At 34.5% G+C, this 24,799-nt stretch overlaps 1 protein-coding gene across 2 annotated transcripts in view; it reads left to right on the top strand.

Moving 5' to 3' along the window:
* The window catches only part of Pus7 (pseudouridine synthase 7), a 40,812-nt gene extending 24,728 nt beyond the window's left edge, over nucleotides 1-16,084 (top strand). For both annotated transcript variants that reach the window (XM_069849049.1, XM_069849048.1), the window contains exons 9-11: nucleotides 4,360-5,141; nucleotides 6,612-6,763; nucleotides 14,002-16,084. In XM_069849049.1, coding sequence (XP_069705150.1) covers nucleotides 4,360-5,141; nucleotides 6,612-6,763; nucleotides 14,002-14,399 — 1,332 coding nt within the window. In that variant the 3' untranslated portion in view covers nucleotides 14,400-16,084. The remainder of the gene's footprint in view (nucleotides 1-4,359; nucleotides 5,142-6,611; nucleotides 6,764-14,001) is intronic.
* Nucleotides 16,085-24,799: the final 8,715 nt, after the last annotated feature.

The raw sequence follows: 24,799 nt of genomic DNA, 5'->3' as shown, positions 1-24,799 counted from the left end.
AGCAGCTGATGTAACTGAGTAACAGCTGAGTTACTATAGGGTTATGAAACACAATGCATTTTATTAAATTTTCTGTTTATTAGGAAAATGAACTAGAAATATTGTATAAATGCTGAAGCATTTTGTTTGTGGTGCAGTGAATTTCTGCTTATAATTGATCTCTTATATACATACAGAATGATTCAGGAGGAATAGTAAATATTTAGAATGATGGTATGAACTATTCTGAGTAAGAAAGTCATGTAAACTTGTGACCAATTTTCAATGACTGTGGAGATAAGACATATTGAATGTTATGCATAAACATTACAGATGATAAGAAGGAAAGTTAAATGACTTATGGCTGGTTTCTGGAACATCAGATATCTATTCGATAGCCCTGTTTGTTTGAAATGTTTCTGAAATGTCGGATCGCAGTTATTGATTACATAAACCTCATAACTTATCTGAAGCTATATGTCCAGGTAACTCCTTATGTATTTGATAAATATTCAATATGGCAACTGAACAACTGATATTCGAGTCAGAAAATCTTGATGTCACATAAATTGATGATGTCCAAGGAAATACAACTTCAAGGATTATAATTATACATACTTTAGTTAATGAGTAACATCACATTCTTTATATTTATGTTGGACAGTGACAATAATTATATAAAACTAATCATAATTTCAGTAACATTGAAGAATAATGTCTGATAACAATAATCATGTTATATTCTTCGATGATATGTTAAGGGTTTGTCTAAAAATGAGCTAAGTTTGACTTTTAGATATACAAACAAATCATTATCTATCCAAAAACCCTCCCGAGTTGGTTTCAGTTTTTAAATATTTTAGCTTTTGAATTTGTATTCCCATCGTTATAACTAGGGAGAGGATTTTTATGTGCTAAAAAAATTTAAATATATTTATTTTTTATGTGCTAAAAGTACGAAAATATTTGCTAAAAATAAAAAAAAATATTTATTTTAAATTTGACAAAAATACCTTACTTAGCTTGAAAAAAAAATGTTACTAGGTACTTACCAACCACACTTGAGTGCTAGTAGTTGGCCGAAAATTGCAGTGAACAACAAAGGTCATCTCCAAATTCTCCATCACAAATGCATGCCGATTATCTCTGAACAAACTGTGAAAACGATCTTTCCACATCACAGGACGTCAGACGTGCATATTTAAAGAGAGGAATCTCACAAACACATACACTGTCAATTTCACCTACAGGCACATCCTCCAATACTTTAGCAACTTTACACATTTTTTTATAGCCACTGTTTTTTCCAAACACATTCTGGAATTTGTCCCTTAGTAATTGTGCTTCTGAACCTGGTAGCGAGTCTAGTTTAATTTCCACGGCACGCACCTCCCTGTTTCAGACAACAGGTTTTTGGATGTTTCGAGTTTTTTTATGGTGTCACACAAAAACTTATATTTGCTAATAGGAAAGCCAAATCGTTTTTTAAACAATCATCTTTCAGTATATCTTGAAGGATATCGATTGACCAAGCCCGATAACAGGGAATCACAACAAGATATACTCAATATACATGAGCGATTTATTTAAATTAAATAATGTTCATACCCGAGCTCTTATCTGTTGTGTTTCACAAACAAAGCGTGGAATGAAATCATCTTCAGCAACAATAAACATTCCTAATTATGTGTTACAAGATCTCTCCTCCTTGTCCATGTTAATTTATTCTCTAATAATAACGTTGATATGCTGCCTAGCAGTTCTCAGAACTTGAGGCGATACTATTACAAAAATGGATCACGGATACACCACGGAGTGCTTAGAAACACGAAGCAATCAAGAATTCCTAAAAGAGATAACGTACTTCTGAGTGATATAATTGATTTAGTTTTAAAATATTTAAAAGTTCTTGTAAAAAAAATTATTTAAGTAAAAAATTTGTAAGATTTATGTGTTTATAATAGATTTCCTGAAAATATGTATTTACATAATTTTTTGTGAAAATTCTTTCTTTCTAGCTTTCTTTCTTCCTTTCTTCTTTTCTTAATTTCCTTCTTTCTTCAATAAATAAATAAACGTTTTTATGTGAAATAAAATTCGGGTTTTAAACTTGAAACTTCATGTTCGGTCGGAATTTTTAATTTTGTTAATTGTGTTTTATCACACGCAAAAAGAATATTTAATTACATAGGAATCCGCTCCATACTTATAACAATATAAGAGATAACATAACCCTAAGAGATAGATCAAGCACTTGCATTTCACTTTTTTTTTTTTTTTTTTTTTTGTCTTCTAGTTCTTTTATTTCCTTTTGGCACTGTTTTATTGTATAATTCATATATTTTTGTCAAATCTCTTTATTTTATTATCGTCAAATCTGATGATATCCTGTAAATACATACAAACTTAAACAGCATGAATAGACGATAGTCTTCTCCTAATAATAATGATTGGAATATAAGAAGAGGAAAGTCAAGTTGTGGGAAAAATATTTCTGTAACTAAATTCTTTAAAAAATCGTAGAAATTTCTTCCATCTTTGCTTGTAATTTTAACAGTGAGTAGTTACATATAATCAGTGTTGGTATTACTCTAATTTATGAAAGGCCTTAAAGGAACTGTGTTGAAGACAATAGATACCTGTATCATCAATGATGAATATTATATTTTGGCCTTGACCAGCCTCATGGTCTAATGGTCAGAGCTTCTGGCTATAGTTCATGAGGTCCCGGGTTCGATTCCCGGTTAGAGCACAGGAATTTTTCCTGTGTTCGTCCATGGTCTGGAATTTAGGTTAAGTTTAGATTTAAGACCTCTCCTGGCACCACATTATCATAATCATCCTATCACATCATCGGGGTAATGTAACTCCGCCTTCCAGGCACCCCAACCTCAGAAGTGGGTTACAACTAAGCCACGGCCAGGAGAGAAGACCAGAAATGTCGAAAAGATAACCTGGTGGCATTGGATTAAAAAAAAAAAATATTTTGGCCTTGAGAAGTTAAAAAGTAGATAAATTTCTATATCAACTATAATAAATGTAATATTTTGTAGCTAAATTGAATTTCAAATTCACTAACTTTGCAAGACTGCTCAAATCAAACTGGAAACACCATTTAGCGGCCAAATTTAAAGTGTGTTATCGAATGGATAGCTATTGGATAGATAGATCTGCTTTCAGAAATGGGCACAGACTTCTATTCCATAAAGTTATAGAACAGATAGCCTTACATCCACTCTCATAAAAATCAACTAGAGTAAGATCTGGAGACCTTGGTGGCCAATGTAAGTGACTACTGCAGCTGATCCATTCTTCAGGGAATGTAAGATTTAGATGATGTTTTTTTTTACCTGATGGCTAAAATGTACAGGGGCTCCGTCATTCTGGAAGAACATGCCCATCTTTGTAGATGTTTCTGTACACACATTATGAACAGTTCTACCTTCAGACGTTCTCAGAAGAGCAACACATACTATTCCTATTTATAATGCTTGTTATGCTTAACATTCAAACTGCTGTATCTCCACACTCGTTGAAAATTAGACACATGATTATATGAAGTTTTTTTTTTTTTTTTAACTAACTAAGAATTGTGCATATTACCACCTTCTAAAATATTTAATATTTCTCCTGAAACATTCTATATACATTGAGGTTTTTACACAAAATTCAGAATTGTTATGAAAATAGACTGTATAAACTAATTTACTTTTATGTGTTTCTGCAAATAAAAATATATATTATTTTAATGTACCGAAGTACATATGATATTTCCTCTTTCATCGTATGATGACACAGAATATCTGCATGGAAATATCATATGTACTTCGGTACATTAAAATAATATATATGATATGCATAAATCACTTTGTGATTTAAGACGGCGCTTATTCCGTCGGATCCCGGCCAACTAGTCACTCATAACGAGTGCACCTCAGCACACGTGTGGACTTCGGTCCTACGTTCATAGACATCTATGACGTAGTGCAGAGGGCGGCCACTAGAGGGAACCCAAGAGTTGGAGCTTAATCTGAGACAATTCTGTCCGACGCCGGGGTGGTATCCAGTGTGGCTTAGTGGATAAAGCATCAGCGCGTAGAGCTGAAAACCCGGGTTCAAATCCCGGCGCCGGAGAGAATTTTTCTCCGTTCCATTACTCTTTCATCACAAAATAAAAATATGTTTTGAGATTCTGAGTGACATTTTCATTGTTAGTGATTTTGGAAATAGATTTTGGCATGGTGTCTGCTCAGAACTCGAGATAACAATTTTTCTGTATGTATGACAGAGTGTATGTGCGTGCATGTGTGTAAGTTCTGTAGAATTAAGAATATTTAACAAATGTTTAGAAATATTAATTGTTAATTATAATTTGTTTAGATTCCACGAAACACACGACTGCTGTACTTGCATTCATACCAAAGTTTGGTATGGAACAAGATAGTGTCTCGCAGAATAAAGGAATTTGGCTTGAAGCCCATAGTTGGAGATTTGATATTTGTAGATGACGAGGACTATCAAGAAGTGGTCGATCAAGAAGGTTCTGTTATAGTATCAGACGAATTCCCAAAGAGACCGAGAAAGAAGGCAAAGAAGGCTGCAGCACTCGCTGCAAAAGAAGCAGCAAATGCTCAGAAAACAAACAACTCTGACGAAAACAGTGCAAACAATATCGATGGGAAAGATGCGGATGGTAGTGTAGAAAAAGAAACAGATGAAACCTCAAAACCAGAAGCTGAACAGCCTGCAGCAAAAGATGCTGCAGATAGTTCTGAAAATACTGCTGCAGGTGATAGTGAAGTCAAAGAAGAAGAGGAAGAAGAAGAAGAAGCAGAAAAGACGACACAGAAGGAGGAGGACGGTGCTGCCACCAAACCTGCAGAGAGCAGTGTTGAGGAGAACACAGGGGAAAGCACAACAGAAGAGAACACAGAAGGAAATACAGATGGAGCCAAATCGACCTTGCTGCTTGATTACAACCAGAAGACCCCTGCTGTCAGGGCCGTCACCGAAGAGGATTTGCCCAATGTAAAAATAGAAGATATAGTATTACCTCTCCCGGGACACAATGTCATCTACCCAAACAATGTGATTAAAGAATGGTATGAAGAATTACTGGCTGTTGATGGACTCTCATTTTCTGCAATGAAGCAGAATGTCAGGTATGAGACACTTCATTTCGTTGTGAATAAGTTAAAAATATAAGTAGAGTTCGTATTTATTTTTATTTTCTTGGGTTATTTTACGACGCTGTATCAACAACCTCAAAAAACCTCAACCAGGTAACTTGCCCCGGCTGGGATTCGAATCCGGGCCACCTAATTTCGCGTCCAGACACGCTGACCGTTACTCCACAGGTGTGGACTAGAGTTTGTAACACCTTTGTGGTAGTGTATTAAGAGGTTAACAATAGCATCATCATTAAAGTATACCAATTGTGAAGTTCTGAATTTCTCTTGTGAAACTACTAATTTCACAATTTGGAACATCTGGCCGACATGTACGGCTGACCACTAGGATGCAGAATACAAAGCAGAGGTTAACTTAAAATAAAGTAAAATTTGATTTGCGGAGAGAATACAAAACAATGATAAACTTAAAAATAAAGTACAATTTGATTTCGGAGTCGACCTGGTTGGTGAGTTGGTATAGAGCTGGCTTTCTATGCCCAAGGTTGCGGGTTCGATCCCGGGCCAGGTCGATGGCATTTAAGTGTGCTTAAATGCGACAGGCTCTTGTCAGTAGATTTACTGGCATGTAAAAGAACTCCTGCGGGACAAAATTCTGGTACATCTGGCGATGCTGATATAACCTCTGCAGTTGCGAGCATCGTTAAATAAAACATGACATTTTTTAACATTTGATTTCAGAGAAACATGAGATAAAAGTACAACGAAAAATAATTGAAATGAAGTAAGTACAGCTCGACCAAGTTAAGTCTGCGAGCCGAGGGGGGAAGTTGGAGACAGTTCTGTAGTGAAAGGAGGCGGTAACAAAAGGAGACCAGTGCAGTCTCATATGAAGCAAAGTTTTTCTATTGCGCTTCAGTTCATAGAGCGGTAACAATTTAAGATGCTTTGAAATAGACTGTACTTCTACTTCTGCCTGACAGTGAGGTTTGGCATTTTGATTGGCAAGCGTGGGCGTAGGAGAGAAAGTTGCATGAGGGGGGAGGCAGCGTAACTGTTGCCTTTATCTGAAGACAAGGACAAAAAAAAATGCGTGCGTTCCGTAGTGTATTTTAAATGATGTGCACACGTTGAAATCTGAGCGTCAAGTGATCTATGTGGCAACTGTGTTTTGCCTCTACATTCCATCCCGATATCCCCATTCGCAGACTTGACTTGGACAAGCTGTAATATTATGTAGTGTTATAAAAGTGATTGTATAAAATGGACAATGAATCTCTCAATAACTTTTGACAAATTTTGTTAATGTCCTCATTAGAAAATTTAAGAGAAAGGAGAATGATCTTGGTTAACTTAAATGAAGTTCCCCTGGCACTTGAAAGAAGTTCTTTCACTTCCCATGTATTAATATTCATTTTGTATCTCTCACTAAAGTGAGAAATACATGAATTGTAAATAGAGACTTCTTTTCGTTGTTAACATTACTGACTTGTTGATTTGCAGACAATATTCAGTGAGTGGTACCTACAGACGCATGATTGTTCGACCTGAGAATCTTACCTGGAAGATGATGCACTATTCCAGTCTGACATCTACACTAATAAGATCTGATTTAGAGGAGTTGAAGAATGTTCCAGAGCCTAAGGATGACTCAGGTGAGCCTTAAAAAAGAACTTGGACGTTAGTAATGAAATCTCCATGTTGGGATGAAACAAATTTTGAACTTTGTAATATTTGTCACATGCTACCTAATCTGAACAGTAACAATGAATGGAAATTAAATTCTCGTAGATATGGATGTCTATTCAGAAATTGAAAGCTGCACAAAACACACGAAAGTTCATGTGGCTGATTTCTCAATCTTAATACACATGTTACGGAGGTAGATAAAGCTCCAACTTTTTCAGGGATCAGCCTTTTTCTGTCGGGAGTCGCCACTTCTTTCTAGGGCTGCTTTTGTTAACATATTAGTCGTAGCCAGTGGCGAAGGTAAGGTAGAAGTACTGGACAGGCTGAAAAAATCTTCTTACCTTATCCTTTTTTTATACAGCAGATGTTTCTCGGCTTTTCTATCAAAATTTTTGTGACAGACCCCACAAGATGATGATGACCACTCATTTTCGCCCCCAAACAGAATACAGGTAATATAACTTACTTGTCTCATAGCACCCTGTTAGCCAAGGATATTTCTTATACCATGAAAATTGAAATTTTCTGTTTTGTCTTCTTCCATCCATTATTTTAATATGTAAATGTAGTATCGATCTCTTATCTTTGTAAGCTCATTTTGTTTCATACTCCCAACTTGAAAAAGGTTTCTCTTTTAATTCTACAAATAATGACCTCAATGTTCTTTCAATATGAGCCATTTTACAGAAAATTAGTATGTACAGTCCTCGTCACTGTTTTTGGTGTGTGAAATAAGTAATGGGAACGTTAAGCGCAAGTGTTTCACATTTACCATGGTCAGTCTGACAACTATGTTTGGCAAATGGCTGGTGTGACATGTATAGGAAGTGGTACCATTCTCAGCTGCACTAGCAACATGCTCACAAACTGAGCACTATATATCTACGACACATGCCAAAAACGCTGGCGCCAGCTGTAACACATACACATGCACTTTTGACTGAACTAACACTCAACAATGCAGTGCATTCACAGAACACCAATATAGCGCGGTGTATTATATCACAATGTTGAGGCTAGCCACACCTTCTACTACTAAGTTGTAGCGAATCGATACCCCCTCCTCCTCAGCCTTCCCTCAAGCTTGCGAGTGCCGCTGCTTGTGTGTGAGATCGTCGCTCCTCGCTACAAAGGCTTCTGCCACAGGCCTCTCACAGTGAAATGACTATACCAACAGTGAATTTAATATATGGAATGAATGGAGTGAAACCAAGTGTTGCGATACATTGTTATTACGAACTTGTACTGTTACTAGATATAATAACTCAAATTAAGAGGTTTGCCACTTCGTAGTGACATAAGTTAGAGTCTTAAACAAAGTTGAACTCGATAAAAAAAATGTAGGTACTACATAAAGTTTTTTGGCACTAGGGTGACCTGGCAATCAGGATTTGTCTACCCCAACACATGTAATACTCAACAGTGTCGTAGTATCTCCAGTCACTGCTCTGTAGTAGTGAGCTTCAGAAGGGTTATTATGATCCACTGGCAAAGCTTCTCTAGCTTCCTATGAGGGTCACGCTAAAGGTGATGCACCATGATTTTTTTAAAAGTCACCATTCATTATACAGCATTGCTACTTCCTCTAATAGGAGAGGATGGTTTTAATATGGAGGAAAACCAGTGAATTTTCAAAAACTTTTTTTTTTTTTTTTGCTTTAAAAATATACTTTGATGTATGAAAAATATATTACGTAAAATTTAACGCACATATATACCCTTAACTGTTGCTGTAATGTTTTTAAAGCTCTGGTGCACAGGGTTTTCATGAAGAAAGGATGGTTAATATGGTGGGAAATCATTAAATTAAAAAAAAATTGCTTTAAAATCTTTGATATGTGGAAAATATATTACATAAAATTTAATGCGCATTTTATGTCCTAGTTCAGGCATTCTCAACCTGGTGCCCACAAGCACCATGGTGCTCATGCGAGTTAAAATGTGCACACGAGCACTAATGTTCCTGAGGTCCTGTTTTCAATTCAAACTTTGTAGTACATGCCGGAACAAATAGTGTTCCTATCTATCCATTATAATATGTTAGAGACTTGATAGGCCTTCTCGTATTTCATGGTGTATAACCAAATACCTTACTATAATAATACCGGACAGCTAGCAGTTTTACGTGCGAACGACGATGGTGCTGCTACCTACCTGCCGGGATGGAGATACAAGCTGTAATCAATCAACTGCAATGTATATTGTTGCTGGGCTAGTTAATTTGTTAATAGTTTTATGAATTAGTACTAGTGTTAAATGTGCTGTTTATAATTGTGACAATTGCAGCATTACAAATTGCTCCAAATCGTACTTTCGATTTCCGACAGTTCATAAAACGTAAGTCAACAACATTCTTTAGTAGGCCTAATTCCTTCGTCTTTGTGTTGGTAGAAAAATACAAATTAGTTTTTTTATTTAGACCTAATAAATAAATAGAAGTTAAAATGTATTGGATTTTAAGGTTTTATCAAATTAAGTTTTATTGTTGTCCACATGCCTTTACTAATTATTACAAGCATCAGATTACTATCAATTTTATCTTTGCAGTTGTCAGCAATGCGTATATAAAACATTACTGTAAATTAATTCCTAATATCAGATTGATTTTGTCTCGGTAAACCAAAGAAAAAATATGTAACAATTAATTACGGAAAGTAATATGAAGTATGCAATATTTCTCATAATATGCAGCTTTGATATAAGATAATAATTTTACATTAAATATTATTCAACATTTCTTAAGTGTTTCATATATAATTCCACATTAGTAACTCACGTTTTAAACAATAGTCCGAATCTCGCTATGTTAATATTTGTATATGTGGACGTAATTCCATCTCTCTGCGCTAGATGTCAGGTCCGCGATTTTTCGCACTCACGCCAATGCTGCTAGTATACAGCTGTCCGGTATTATTATAGTAAGGTATTTGGTATAACTCTTTTAAATCCAGTGTGGACTTGATCAGAAAAATCAAAATTATTCAAGAGAATAATATAACTGCTCGTGTGGAACTTCAGTTGATAGATCTCCAATCTTTCTTAGCGATGAAATATTTGTTTTAAAAGGAGAAATTCGTAGCTTTGGAGAGCAGAAGATATGAAAAGTCTCCAAATACTGTGGACTGTTTCTCTCAAATGTCTCCTATGTTCGTGACAATGTATGTAAGTGAAAAAACTTTCTCATTTATGAAATACCTCAAGAACAAAGCAAGGTTGGGAATCTGATTACCAGGGAACGGATTTATATGGACTAAAAATATATGAAATATGTAAATATATATGTAGTTATTTTTACCAAAATATGGAATTAAATATGGATTTTTACCAAAATATGGAATTAAATATGGACTTAAAATTATAAAAAAATGACTATGTACGTTAAATATTGGTACATTTTAATCAAACTAAACAAAAAATATAATGGACGTACCTTATCTTCCAATGTAGTTTCAACAAAACACAATTTTTATTGTCTGTTACCATAACAATAGGTTACAAACATTTCTTTCAAGTGCTGAAAAGTGAATCTTCTTCTATTGTCTCTGAGGATAGATTTATACTGACTAAAAGAGCGTTTGACGTCACAAGAAGTAACTGGTACATAATTCAATTTCACAATGTCTGCTGGGGATAAGTCCAAGTTAATCTTCACTGTTGATTCACCACTCATCACAGCAACAACCTTTTGTAGTTCTTCATATCCAGGGTTTTTTGAAAGTACAGTGTCCACCTTAGCTCTTACTGCATCTGCAACTTTACCTCTACCACGATTCAGTTGTTCCACAGTACTATTTATAATTTCAAAACTTTCAGATAGTGAAAGGTGCCTATTTTGGAGACTTTTGAGCGTTTTTATGATGCATGAAAATGTATGCTGAATGTGAGCTAAGTCATTCTTCACACTTATGTCACAGGTAACTGTTTTCGCAGTATCAATTGAGACTGCATCTTCAGAGTCCAATGCAAGGAGAACATTGTTAATAGAGTCTATATGTTCGGCATAATATTCAACTGCTTCTAGCCATGTACCCCATCTAGTTAAAATTGGCTTTGGTGGCAATGGAATTTCAGGGTACATTTCTTTCAACACGTTAACTCTACTGGGAGCTTTGAGAAATACTTTTTTCACTGATGAAATCAACAAATCTACTTTAGGGAAATTGTCTCTGACCACTTCTGCCACACGATGAAATGCATGCGCCACACAAGTAAAATGAGTCAATTTAGGATATACAACAGATAATGCTTGTCCAGCTTTGACCATATAAGGGGCAGCATCGCTAATAAAGAATAACACATTATCGTACATAATACCCTTTGGCCACAGGATACCCATAGCTTCGTTGAACAGTTTAACTATAGTTTTGTTATTGCACTTTTCTAGAACATCACAATGTAAAAGAATTCGTTCAGAATATTGTTCACTTAACAAACCGATAACTACATTACCAACAAGTCTACCTTCTTTGTCGAGAGTCTCATCAATGGAAACCCAAATTGAACTATCTTTAATTTCATCTCTTATCTTCTGTATTGTCTCATCGTAGATGGATGGAGCATACGTCTTCCTAAGTGTTGACTCATCCGGGATTGTATGTTGAGTATATTTTTCAAGGAATTCCCTGAAGACCTTATTCTTTAGTTTGTAGAGAGGAATATCAGCAGAGATGAGAGAACGGCACAGGTCGATGTTAAACTCAGATCTTACATTCGATGTTGTTGGTTGTGTTAAAAACAATTGTCTCTGCTTGGAATTTAGTTGTTTGTTGGCCTGATGTTTACTAGTTGTAATGTGTTGTTGCACCAGGAACTTTTGTGTAGATGATACTGCACACTGACACAAATTACAAAATAATATTTTATTGTCAGTTGATAAACCATCTTCTTTAAATTCTGAAATGTAACTTGTTAGTTTTGATTTTAAATTGACTGAATGACGTACTTTTGGCATATTTACCGTCTTTATAGTATGATTTACAAAACTGAACCTATGTGTACTCTGACTGGCATTTAACTGTTGAGCTGCACAACTGAAGTCTGTTAAAAATTTTAAATTAAATTAATACAGTTTTGTAACTTACTTTCCCATTGTTGATAGGACTGCTAATTTTCAAATAACTCTGATGTTAAAGGGATTACTGAACATGTGTTTAAATCTCTATTGTTGAAATGTATTTTTAAAAGTTAATGGAATTTTGTTTTGTTTTATTGTTAAACCTAATATAATATGGACTGTTTTATATGAAATATGGAAAATATATGGAAATTAACGAAAATATGTACTAAACTCTAAAATATGGAAAAATATGGAAAATAAAAGTAGGATTTTTCAACCCTACACATTGTGAAACATAAAGATAATGCAAAATATAAATTATATTAGCTTTATAAGTAAATATGTATTTACATATAAATCCTTTCCCTGCTGATTACATAGGACTATTTATGTGTAGCTACATGGGACTTGTCCTTGGACATCACTGAAATTCTGAGTAACATAGTTCAAAGATATCATTATCCTGGTGAGTCCTTGGACATCACTGAAATTCTGAGTAACATAGTTCAAAGATATCATCCTGGTGAGTGTTTTAAAATATATTTGTTTATTAATTATTTATGTACTCTCATATATGCCTATTGACTTATTCTATTTCATGGTGCTCGCTCATTTAGTATTACATGGGGTTGTGCTCACAATCTTCAAAAGGTTGAGAACCCTGCTCTAGTCAGTTGCTGCAACGCTGTTTTTAAAGCTCTGGCACACAACATTTTTAAATGACACTAAACTTTGATTGCAATTTCCCATAAGTTTTTTTTGTTTGTTTTATTCTCATACAAAAAGTTATATGTATTCAGAACTATTAATGTTACATGCATGATATTTGGAACACAATTCTTCAGCTATTAGGAACTTTTCTCTTTGATAGAAATATATTTTGTTGGATTTGAAAAGTATGCCTGCATATTTCTATAAAGGTAAGTGTTCACTACATTGTATCGCACTCATCGGACGGATCGGAAAAAGACTATCTTTGCTGTAATTGTTATGTAACCGCGTTCACTACATCGTATCGCACACATCGCCTCTCTGCAAATCCGTCCACGTTTCTCGGATGGGCAACTTTTCCAATGCGTGCGATCATGGCCTTCTTTAATAAATCAATTTTAATTGGTCAACTGTTACTATTATGTTGTGCCATGTTCATTGTCGCGCCAAAATGGCAGACAGAAAACTTATTTCGCTTGTAGAAAATTGCGAAGAATTATATAATTTGAGGTGTTCCCGTTACAGTAATCAAGTCGTTTATTGCAAATATATTATGTAACCAATATTTCTTTCGTTTCTTTCTCTTCAATTAAGATGCATGAAGCAATTACAAATTCTTATTCGCTAACAGACGTAAGTAATAGACCTAACCTCAACTCCTCTGCTTTCAGTAATGTCAATATCATATGATGTCATGTTTTAAACAGCTGATAGGGGAATCTGATGAGGTGAAGCCATTACAGTGAATGCACTGCACTTAAAATATCCATTGCGTGCGATTCGTACGAGGAGTGCGATAAAATGTAGTGAACGCTTACCTTAAAAGTACATCTAAAATTCTTTCTTTAAATGCAATTGCTTATCTTAAAATTATGTAAGCTAATATCAAAATTGTGCTCGAGACATTTTAAAGAACATGTTTTCTAGAGTTGAATGGCATAGCAATTTTGAATTTATCTTTAAAAATGGTCGAGTTATATCCATATTAATGAATTACTGTATCTTGGTAGTCTTTCAAAATTTGGGCCCCTCTTTCAAAAACGAATTTCGAATTTAAGTTGTTGCAGCAGTGATATTTCTACACACAAAAAATGGAAAATGTGCGTCAGTTACGAGAAAAATGTCAGATTATACCACCTCTTGCCTTGAAAACAAATAGTCATTTTTTTCACAGAACTCTGTTGTCTTCCATAGCCTTACCTTTGAGTTACAGCATGTAGGCCTCATGGTAGATCTCTTTTACAGCCATATATAATAAATACAGCACTATTTCAGCATAAAGTCAAGTAAAAGCTGTAAAAATCAGCTGTCTAGCTTGAACAATTTTTGAGAAAAAGTTCCTTATGTAAGACATGGTTTAACATTGTCAAGATAGGCAAGTCAGTGTTCCCTTAAGAGAGGTTTAACTATTTAATTTTCTTTTTCTCATATATACAGATGGTCCATACAAAGCCCTTATCTTGGACTTCTGCTTACCTTCGGCAACCTATGCTACGATGGCCCTGCGAGAGATCCTCAAAGTGGATACATCATCCATGCATCAAGCAACACTAAACAATTACCACGTTGCAAAGAAAACTGAGAAGGATGCAGCAAAAACAAAAGAAGATGCATCGCAGGATGGTGAATCTGGCAATGTAGCGACAGAGAGCGACACAGCTAAGACTGAGGGGAATGAGACCCCAGACGTTGAGATTAAGGTGGAAGAACAAGAAGACAGTGTGGCCGGGGCCACGAAAAGGAAGGCGGAAGATAACGCTGAAGGAACAGATGGACTCGAAAAGGATGGTGCTCTAGTGGAGGCCAAAAAAGTGAAGTTAGAAGGTGAAACCTAAAAAAGAATCAGAATGGTCATGGTCATATTAGGTAAGAATTGTACTTTTAAAAGAAACGGAAGGTAAGTTACACTACACACTGAATGAATTTCTGTATTATGAATTTATTTTTAATGTGTTATTAGTGATATTGCTTTTCATACATAAAGGGAAGGGGCTTAACAAGTTGTTATGCTGTATTGAACTACTGAGTTATACACGACAAAAGGAACTACAGAGTAATATGATGTGTGCAAACACCAGTAGTACCAAACACTGTGTTGACTTTCAGGAAAAGTGATTTAAGCATTTTGTCCACTTTTTCCATGTCAGGTACACTTTCAGATACCTACCCACGAGTTCCAGCAGTCACTCATATAGGATTTGTGTATACATTTTATGCAACACTAATGTGTCCATAGAAATATATATGATTTCGCTTTATTTACTGTTTAGTGGATAATGTTCTGTAGTACATTAAACATTTCTTTCTTTTTTCTTATTAAACTTCTGATTGAATGTGAAATATTGAGTACTAGTGAGACATTTCTTATCTGTAAGAGTGATTAGGTCCATCTGCCAAAGTAGGTTGATAAATACTAAATTGTGACAAAACAAAATAAACTATTTTATAACACACACTGTATATTTTATCTTTATTGCCGGAACTTCCATACTTAGGCCAGTAAAAGACTTCTGCTTTGTACTGGCTCGGTCATTTGCTTTTTCGGTGACTTCCCGTTATTAAAAGTGATATTTCCTCCATGTAGCATTGCCATATTTGCTGCTTGCATCAGTAACAAAGCCTGTAAATCAACCAATGATACAGACGTTAAGCACGGCATGTTCACATTGAAAGGTGCCGGAAGTACCGAGAGTGGAATACATTGAGTCATAAAGGAATTGTTCCCGGGCCATAGTTCTTCCAAAATATTTGCGTACCCAGGCCTACTGATTCCGTGAAATTTATCAGAATCTGTTACAGATTTTGATACACTCTCCATTGCACAGTTATTAGAGTTCATATTGTAGATCCCTTTATTATCTGTAAACGTCACAGAAGGAATGTTCATTGCACTTTGACTGTTGTCCATTGGCTGAAAATTCTTCAGTAGAGAACACGATGGAATCTGTTGAACCATTTCTGTCGAGATAGTGCAAGTGGAAGGAGCTGGCACCAGAATTGGTTGTGCTCTTTCATCACTGTTTTCACGCCAGGTGTTGTACATTTTACAATTGGTTTCAATAATTCCTGTAGGGGATGTGATACTGAGCTTTATCGGCTCAGCATTGTCATACATTGCAGTATTGATTCCTCTTTGTTCTGATGCAGATTCTTTGTTTGTGTTGCTCTTTCCTTCACTGTGGTGCGTTTTTATATGAGCACGAAGATTGCAAGCTAGAGCAAACTTCTTCCCACAAAATTTGCAGGGATACGGTCGATCTCCTAAGGAAATGAAACAGACTATGTTATGTATTTTATCTTTATTTTTTTTTTCACAGTTACAATAAACTTGACATTGAAGTGTTTTAATGTGAATGTAGGCATGTAGTTCATATTTCATTGTTGTATACATTGTGTCATTTAACAAATGGAATCCTATGTGTTTGAGGTTTGTTATATTTCGAGTGTCCTGTACTCTTATTAAACTGTCTGATGCTGTAGTTTATTAAGATTAACAGCAAATAGACGTTTTGAAAATGAAGTTTGCGGTTTTACTAACACTTACCTGTATGCAAGAAGAGGTGGTTGCGCAGATTGGTCTGTTTGCTGAACCCACGGCTGCACACAGTACAACGGAAGGGCCATGACCCACTGTGAATGTATGTGTGTGCTTTAAGGTCTCCAGGGGTGGGGAAAGACTTCGAACATTGGCTGCATTTGTGAGGTTTCTCCTGAAAAAATGTAAATTTTTTTCAGTATTAGCCCTCGATAGACTAGAGGACAGCTTCCTTGCCTCTGGACGCAAGTTTTGCAGATCCTGACACAACTTCTCTAGCAGGGAAGTAAAGCTGAGGGTGTCATGTGGTATTGTTTTAAGGTACGGTTTGTTTATGGCGATCATCGTCGGACGCACATCGCCGGCGATTATAAACGCTGGCGATGATCGCCGAGAAGCGGTTTCTTTATTGACGCACATCGCTGTAGATTCTCATTTGTTTATTCCTTCATCTACTACATATGGTCAAGTAAATTAATGTAGGCCACGAACATAACCTAAAAATTATAATGAATAAATCCAAGATAATGAAGTTGCTATTTATTCTAGAAGAGGGAGATGACGATATCAAAATCTCGTATGCGTATTATAAATGGAACAAGCTACGGACTAATGAAATATTCAGGAATAGGTTTACAGAATTCTGTTTTAACACATTGATAATTAGACATCTTTATAAAAACGCTACAAAATTTAAGGAATATTTCAGACTCTCACCTGACCAGTTTGATTATGTTTTGAGTTTAATTGAAAATGACAATGTTAAATTACCTACAAATTTTGTCAAGACCCCCGTAACTCCAGTTGAAAGATTGGCAGTAACTCAGGTTATGAACTGATTATTATTATTATTATTATTATTATTATTATTATTATTATTATTACTATTACTATTATTATTATACTGTATTACATTACATGATGTATTCCAAACAATAATTAAAAAAAAAAAAAAAAAATTGGCTAAACTAGTGCTGAGGTAGTTCCCTTCGTAATCCGCTTATACACTTTATATGTACGAACATGTGATAGGTTAGGTTTGGTTCGTTTGGGCTTTTATTATGCCTTGTATATACGATCAACTACATCTCTACAAAAAAAAAAAAAAACCGCTATATTTCAGAATATCGCGTTAAGTACTTAGGTAAGCCTAGTCACAGAAAACTTACAGAAGAGAGAATTTCGCCCTTACCCAACACTAAACGAAATTCTCTGTGGCTCGGGCATGATAAAAATGTAATGTAAGGGTTTATTGTTTAATTTGTTTATTAATTCACAAGCTCATATTAAAAAGAGCATTATGTTGTGACACATATTCAATAATAATTTCGTCTTCAGACCGCGAAAAATTACAAAATGTCTTGATTTGTTTTGCAGCCAAAACGTACAGACATGTTTAACGTGTACAAATTAGATATTCGATATTACAACATGACCTTGTCTAAATATCGATTATTGAACACGAATGCGGCGATGTGCGTCCTGAATTTGCTTCAGAAGCAACCTCCAGCGATCTGCGTCGTGTCTAACGAACTGCGCTGGCGATCCTCGCTGTAAAGAAACCGTGCCCATTCATTTCAACTGCTAGCAACTCCGGCGACAATTGCTGGTGATGTGCACCCGGCGATGATCGCCGTAAACAAACCGTACCTTTACTGCATGCATAAAAAAATTCTTTTATACAGGTGTCTCAAAAGTTCGTGCATTAATTTAAGAGATGATAGAAGAGGCTAAAACGAACACTTCTTGTCAGACAGCTTAGGGTCAACATTACACAAAACTTATCACCCTGCTGGATGGAGCTGTTGAGGTGCTCAGAGTGAGCACCATTGAACTCAGGACAGAGTGATAAACTATTGCCTTTGGGACTCTCTCAAAGATCCCAGTAGGACATATTGAGTCCTCTGCTGCCAAAATCCTGTTTCTTAGGTCCTCCTCATCATTTACAAAAGTAGTGTTCAATAATATACCCATGTGATCTCATAAGAAGAACTCCAGGCTAGTGAGGTCAGGAGATCTTGGTGGCCAAACAACAGGTCGATCATGGCAATCAACTTCTCTGGAAAGACATTGTCCAGGAATGCACGAACATTATATGTGAAATGTTCTGGGTGGCCATTATGCTACAACCACGTGTGTTGTCCTACTGCCAAGAGAATCTCCTCCAGTAAAAGGGGAGGGTTTCCTGGAGAAGGTGCAGGTAGGTTTAACAGTTGAGACAATCTGGAAGGAAGATGGGATCAACCAGCATACTAACTGAACAAACAGCACTAATGCAGTCTAGTGGACTAATGGCACAATATCGACTCTGTCTTGTCTAACAAAAAATGTTTTTGTCCTCTTCTACCATCCCTTAAATTTAATGCAGGAGCTTCTGAGGCACCTGGTATGTACTGGCTTGGTCATTGGATACAGATGGCTTTGAAAGTATTTTGATTTGTTAATAATAATGCATACAAAAAAAAACTATATGAGTAAAATAAACTTTATTATGTGAAATGTATTTATCTTGTTTACTTTTGAAAATAGTTTGTGTTACACTGACCGTATTACATACATCAGCCACTCAGTGTTATTTCACAATTTTTTTTCTTTGTAATCTGGGATTATTTAAAAGCATGAATGCATAATTCTCTTTCTAACATAGCAGTGGTGCTATATAAAAATATTCAGACTGATTGGGTGAAATTTGTATGAATAGTAGAATTTTGAAAAATTCCCCCTCCCTTTTTTTTTTTAAGTGAATAACTGAACAAGTAAGTGTATGATGAAAGTGAGATTTTGAAACTCTGTTAGGTTACTAAGATAAATATGTGTACCACAAATTTAATTTCCTCTATATTCCTGCCTTAAAAAGTAAAATTCTTCTAAGAGTCGTTCTTGAAATTTTCAATATCAGTGACTGCCTCACTGCTGAGAGGGTCACCGCATTTCACACTCATTCGGTGTTCTCAGAAATCTAAATGTAATTTGTATTGTAACCACGGAATTATGTCATAACACTACCATGAAAACGAAAATTGTTTACTGTTTGAATAATCTTCCATGTCTTGGAACTTGAAAATCAGTTCTAAAGTTCGTGTCCATGCCGTGCTTCTAGTTTTGAAAAAAAAAAAAAAAAAAAAAAAAAAAATCTCCTTGGAAAATATTCCTTGATTTACCGAAAAATATGTCATGGTTTATGTGATTACTTCATCTTGATTTCGTTGATTAAAGTGGTTTAATTTTGGTGAATATTTAATTAAAAAAACTAGCAATTTCGTGCATATTTCGCACCTAAAGAAACTTAAAAAATAATAAAATAACATTTTTAAAAATTATTATTGGAACAGTCCCTTTGAAACCAACAGAAAATTATTTGCATCATTAATATAATTCATAATTAAATTTCATTTGACTGTGAGAGAGTGATGGCATTGCCTTCTTGATCACATGAAGGCAGTTGTTGCAGAAAGAGAAATCAGCATTGTCTGTTTGCTCTACTCCCTGGAAGCAGTCCCTGAAACTATGCATATATGGTTGCCAGATACCACATGTATGTAATGCTGAGTGATAAAATATGTAGAAATGTTCATTTATATTTTATAACTAAGAAAATGTTCGCTTTTTATTGGGAAGAAAGAGTAATTTTTCACGCGAATCCTCCATAAAATCTTTTTTTTTTTTTTTTTGGAAAATTATTGGGTTATTTTAAGATGCTGTATCAACATCTCAAGTTATTAATGCTGGTGAAATGAGTCCAGGGTCCAGCATCAGAAGTTACCCAGCATTTGCTCATACTGAGTTGAGGGAAAACCTCGGAAAAAATCCTCAGCTAGGTAACTTGCCCTGACTGGGATTCGAACAGGGGCCACCTGGTTTCGCGGCGTTACATGTGCTAACCGTTTCTCCACTGTTGAAAATATCGTGTTTATGAAGTAATTTCGTGAATTTATATCAATTTTACGAAAATTCACGGATATATTTCACTTAATTATGGATTGCATTTTCTATGCATAAAAATAAATTAACATATTTCGCGTATATCATTAATACCAAAAAATCACACCCATAGCCATGGTTTATCAAACTTCATAACACAGAAAATGAATTCATAGAAATATAAAATTCGTCACTTGTTGGATTCTTATTCTAATGCTTAGAGATACCCAACCAACCTCTGTTATGTTTGCCATATAAATTATTTTCAAAAAGTAAACAAGATAACAGAAGTGGAAGTGTACATAATAAAGTTTGTGTTACTGGTATATTTTACTGTTTATGCACTACTGTGACTTTTAGTACTTTAAAAACCACCCATATCTAGTGACCAATCCTAGGTAACAACCTAGTGATCGATCCTAGGTAACAATAACACGTTAGCCAATGTATACCTTGTGCTGCACTTAAAAAAATATTTCATGAATGTCAAGTTTTTCCCCCCCTTATACCAAATAAAAAGTGAGAGATAATATGACACTTGACATCAGAGTTAGTGGAATTGATGTATCTCCCATTTAAAACACCTACAGTAGCATTATGAAATTGCCACTTTAAGCTTGTTTTCTAGGTTTGTCATAGAACAGTTTTTTTTTGTCGTGATTATCATTGTTAAAAATTCGGTCTTGAACATATAGAATGTTGCAAAAGAAAGAAGAATGTAGAATTCAGAAGAGGTGTAGCATGGATTTTCTTTTCATTGCTGGTAATGAATGTTGGAATTCATAACATTTTGAAGATTATTTTCAGGTGAGTAAAAAATGGATGTGTTATAAGAGTTTTCTACTTGTTGTATTCGTTACAAATGGCTGAATTCACCTGACTGACACTATTTGACTGTTTGTAATGGTTCCATCAATTAGGAAACATTAGGCCCGTAACACACTTGCAGAGTTTTCACCAGCGAGAAATATGTTGCGAGAAAATTAAAAAATTGATAACATGGATTCAAATGGATGTCCACACACTGGAAGAGATTCTCGTTCGAGGCAAAAACCTCGCACGAGTTTCTCGCTGGAATTGGTAGCTCAGCGAATTTCCTTGACATATTTATCAAAGATGTTTGACATTTATACTCTTTATGACGATTGAATGTAGAAAAAGATATCACAGGTGGCGATGAATTGTATTGTTTTTATTTGAAAATGAGGAAAGATGGCTGATAATTGCAGCCAGAAACTATCGAACTTGTACGATGTCACCCGTAGATCTATTTATATGATACACTGGATGAAAACTATAAAAACACGAAACTTAAAGAAGAAATCTGGAGACAAATATCAGATTATCTGAAAATAAATAGGGCTATATTTTATTTAGACGAGATTTAATAGTATTAATTAAACATTTGAAATAACAGTTTACATAATTTTAATCAGAACATAGCAAAGAATCCTCTATCATATCATGAATGGCAAAAAACTGTGGTCCATTCAACCTGAAATAATGCCTAAACGTATCATCATTCAAATTGAAACCAGTGTCCAAAACTCGCCCTTATTTTCGTAAGATACAATGTGATTTTCAGATATTTCTGGCTTTAATTTTACGTCTACTTTTTCTTTTCATTAACAGAATATGTTCATGTAATTCCACTTCCTCATCATCTGATTACTCAGATTCAACATAGCGTTCGTACGTAATTTGTAAAGTACGACAATATACTTACAGGTTATATATTTAATTACGACAATATATGTAAATACATAACCTATATTATTTCCCCCAACGAGTGATTACTATAATCAGAAAAATGCTTTCTGCATGAAGGCAGTGCATAGATGATCATAGTGCGGTGTGATCTGTGATAGCGAGAATTCGCCAAGTGTGTGGAGGAAGGCTCTTCGCCTCTTTCTCGCAACACATTTCTCGCTAGCGAAAACTCTTCAAGTGTGTTACGGGCCTTATAGTTCCACCAATTAGGAAACATTAGGCACTTACCCTGTTTTTTGTTCACCTGAAGACACTCTTAAATTAATATGAATTCATAGATTCATCATCAACAGTGGAAAAAGTCCAAGCTATACAGCTCTTCTAAATAATCGACCATTGCTGTTTCTTTTATTGAGAAGGATGTAGGAGAGAACTATGCAATGTCTGATTTATGAAACTTGAAGACACTTGAGATTGTAAGGACATAATGACGTTTTTTTTTCTAGAGAGATGCAACATTTTTTAGGTAAATTGTTATATAGGATTTTTAAGGAATAAGAGAAGGGGAGACACCACTGAAAATCATGAAAATTTTCCAAAAACTTTTTGTTGGTTATTTCACTTCTTTAGAATGTATATTTTTTATACCCCAAATGGATTTGGTTCAATTCTGATTACAAATATGTTTAAAATTTGTTTAAAAATTAAGGCTGTAAGGTGATGTGGCATTTAAAGAGCTGTCAAAATTATTTTTTCATCAAAGAATCCTTTTTATATATATATATATATATATATATATATATATAAATTTCTGATTACAAATCTAGTAACTTTTTGTTCTAAAGTTGGGTCCCTGAAGTTACTAGATGAATGTAGCGGAGGAGAATTTTAGTAGGTATGTGTTACATAAATATTGACTTTACTTTCAAATCCATTTTTCGGTAAGTTTATTTTACTTGGTTCAACGCCAACTTTTTTATGCCAGATATTAATCAGTCTGGATGAAATTATTACTGCAAGTATTTATGAGGTAGCTGCACGTTTCTATGCATTTATTTTGTAAGAAATGCTGGTAGTTTATTTTATTAATATTTTTTTCATGAATTATAGAAAAAATATTTTAAAATTAAAAAAAAAAGTTGAAAGCGAATAAATGAGATATTTCGTAAAATGAATGCATAGAAATGTTTCTGTATGTCTTGTGAATGCAACCTAAAAAAAGGAAGCTCAGATCTTCTTTTACTTTTATGCAGTCTTGAATATCCATGGACTATATCCTTACAGAAGAAACAGAATATTTTAATCGGAGGATGTGTAGCTTCGACTTTTCTCATTTCTGGTATGTAAAAACGTATTGCTTTGAGAATTGAATCTGTGTTCAATTTTGAATTGGAGCTTTCTGCACATATTTCTTTATATTCATGACTTCATCATCAGAGAGTGACAAGGCATTGATAAACAATGTTGGTCATGTCTGTTGTTGACATTAGGTATTTTTTCTTTTTACGAAAGGATTTTTTTTTTTGCAAACTTTTACTGGATTTAAAGAAATGTTAATTCTTTTAAAATAATCTGTAACGTCTAAGTTTTTGTATCTGCTCTGTCCATTGTTGGCAGCCCGCAGTTAATGGAAGGCATTATGTATGTTTACAATAAATTTATGTATATATAAATGTAAACGAAATTTTCTGAGTGGCTTACAAAAGTCTAGCATTAGTAATGGTTTTAAGAGTTGATCCATGCAATTTGAGTTCTTTCCAGAAGCTTGTAGCAAAATGTAAAGAGACTGTTTTGGTTATGTGAGCAAGAAAATTTGGAAAACTTCCTGTGGCAATGGAAGTTGTAAAAAAAAGAAAAAACGCAGAATTGAGAGATAAAAACATATTTTTTCACAAACATAAATTGATAAAACACCATTCCAATGGGATTAACTGGATTTTAAACAGACTTGTTACAGTGACAACTTATGCCTGCATTAAAAAGTCCCATTTGTTCTGTAAGAGACAGTGTCTGGATTTTCAAGACTCCATAAAATGAACGAAAACATGACTATTTTAAAATTATATCTTAATTTTTAGCAGCCCTAGGGAACAGATTCTTCTACTATTTATATTTACTATTAGATTTCTCTGGAAATGTATTTATAGAGCCTACATTATAGATTAGCTAAGTGGTCTTTGATACATTTTTTTCATCATAATTTTCCTCCAAGTTTTTTTTTTAATAAAAGCATAAGATGAAAGGTGATTTAATTTTAGAATTACTGACTATAATAATGATAATAGAAATGATTGATAGGTAAACAGATTTTTTTAAGCAATGTCAACATAACCGTGAATAAACTGTATTCTTCTTTTGTTAGAACATTCCGTTTCAAATTCAAAACCATCTTGTATGTTTCTTTGTGAATTAAAATTTTTATAAGCACATTTAGTATTATTTTATAAAATGTATCTATCATCTTCTTCTTAAAACTAACAATGGATGATAATGAATATGATGATGAGTACATGGGAACATCAACATGATAAATGACCAGTAAATTTTGCCAGTTGTCCTCACAATCGTGGCTAACATTCTTTTATGTACATAGAGCATTTAACTTTTAAAGGAAACCAGCAAAGAAAGTTTTGTTGTCTTTAAAACACATTGCTTTCATAGATGTCACTAGTGCCGAGAGGAATATATTTAGTTTGTTAGAAACCATCCAGAGTGCATCACAGACAGTGACTCATAATGAATGTTGATGATATTGGAGATATCAAATGGGCACCGGAGTACCCAGAGAAAACCCTTGTGTTTCTTGGACCAAGGACTTGGCCAACACAAGTTATCAGTTGAAGATTAATCAGTCAGAAAAATAACCCTAAACTCCTGGCTTTTGAAGTTCAGTTTTCTAGTACTCGGAAATGTATTTGACGATTACAGTGATGTGTGATTTGTTTGTACCTTCAAGACATTCTTTATGACAAGTTCTCAAACTTACTGAGACTGCACAACCCTTCACATGACGTCACATGGTGGAATTTTTTTTTTAGAAGAAAATAGTCATTTTTATTATTAACTTGT

Source organism: Periplaneta americana, chromosome 16, assembly GCF_040183065.1.
Source record: "Periplaneta americana isolate PAMFEO1 chromosome 16, P.americana_PAMFEO1_priV1, whole genome shotgun sequence".
Taxonomy (NCBI): domain Eukaryota; kingdom Metazoa; phylum Arthropoda; class Insecta; order Blattodea; family Blattidae; genus Periplaneta; species Periplaneta americana.
The sequence above is the reverse complement of the archived record's forward strand: the minus strand, read 5'-3'. Positions and strand labels throughout refer to the sequence as shown.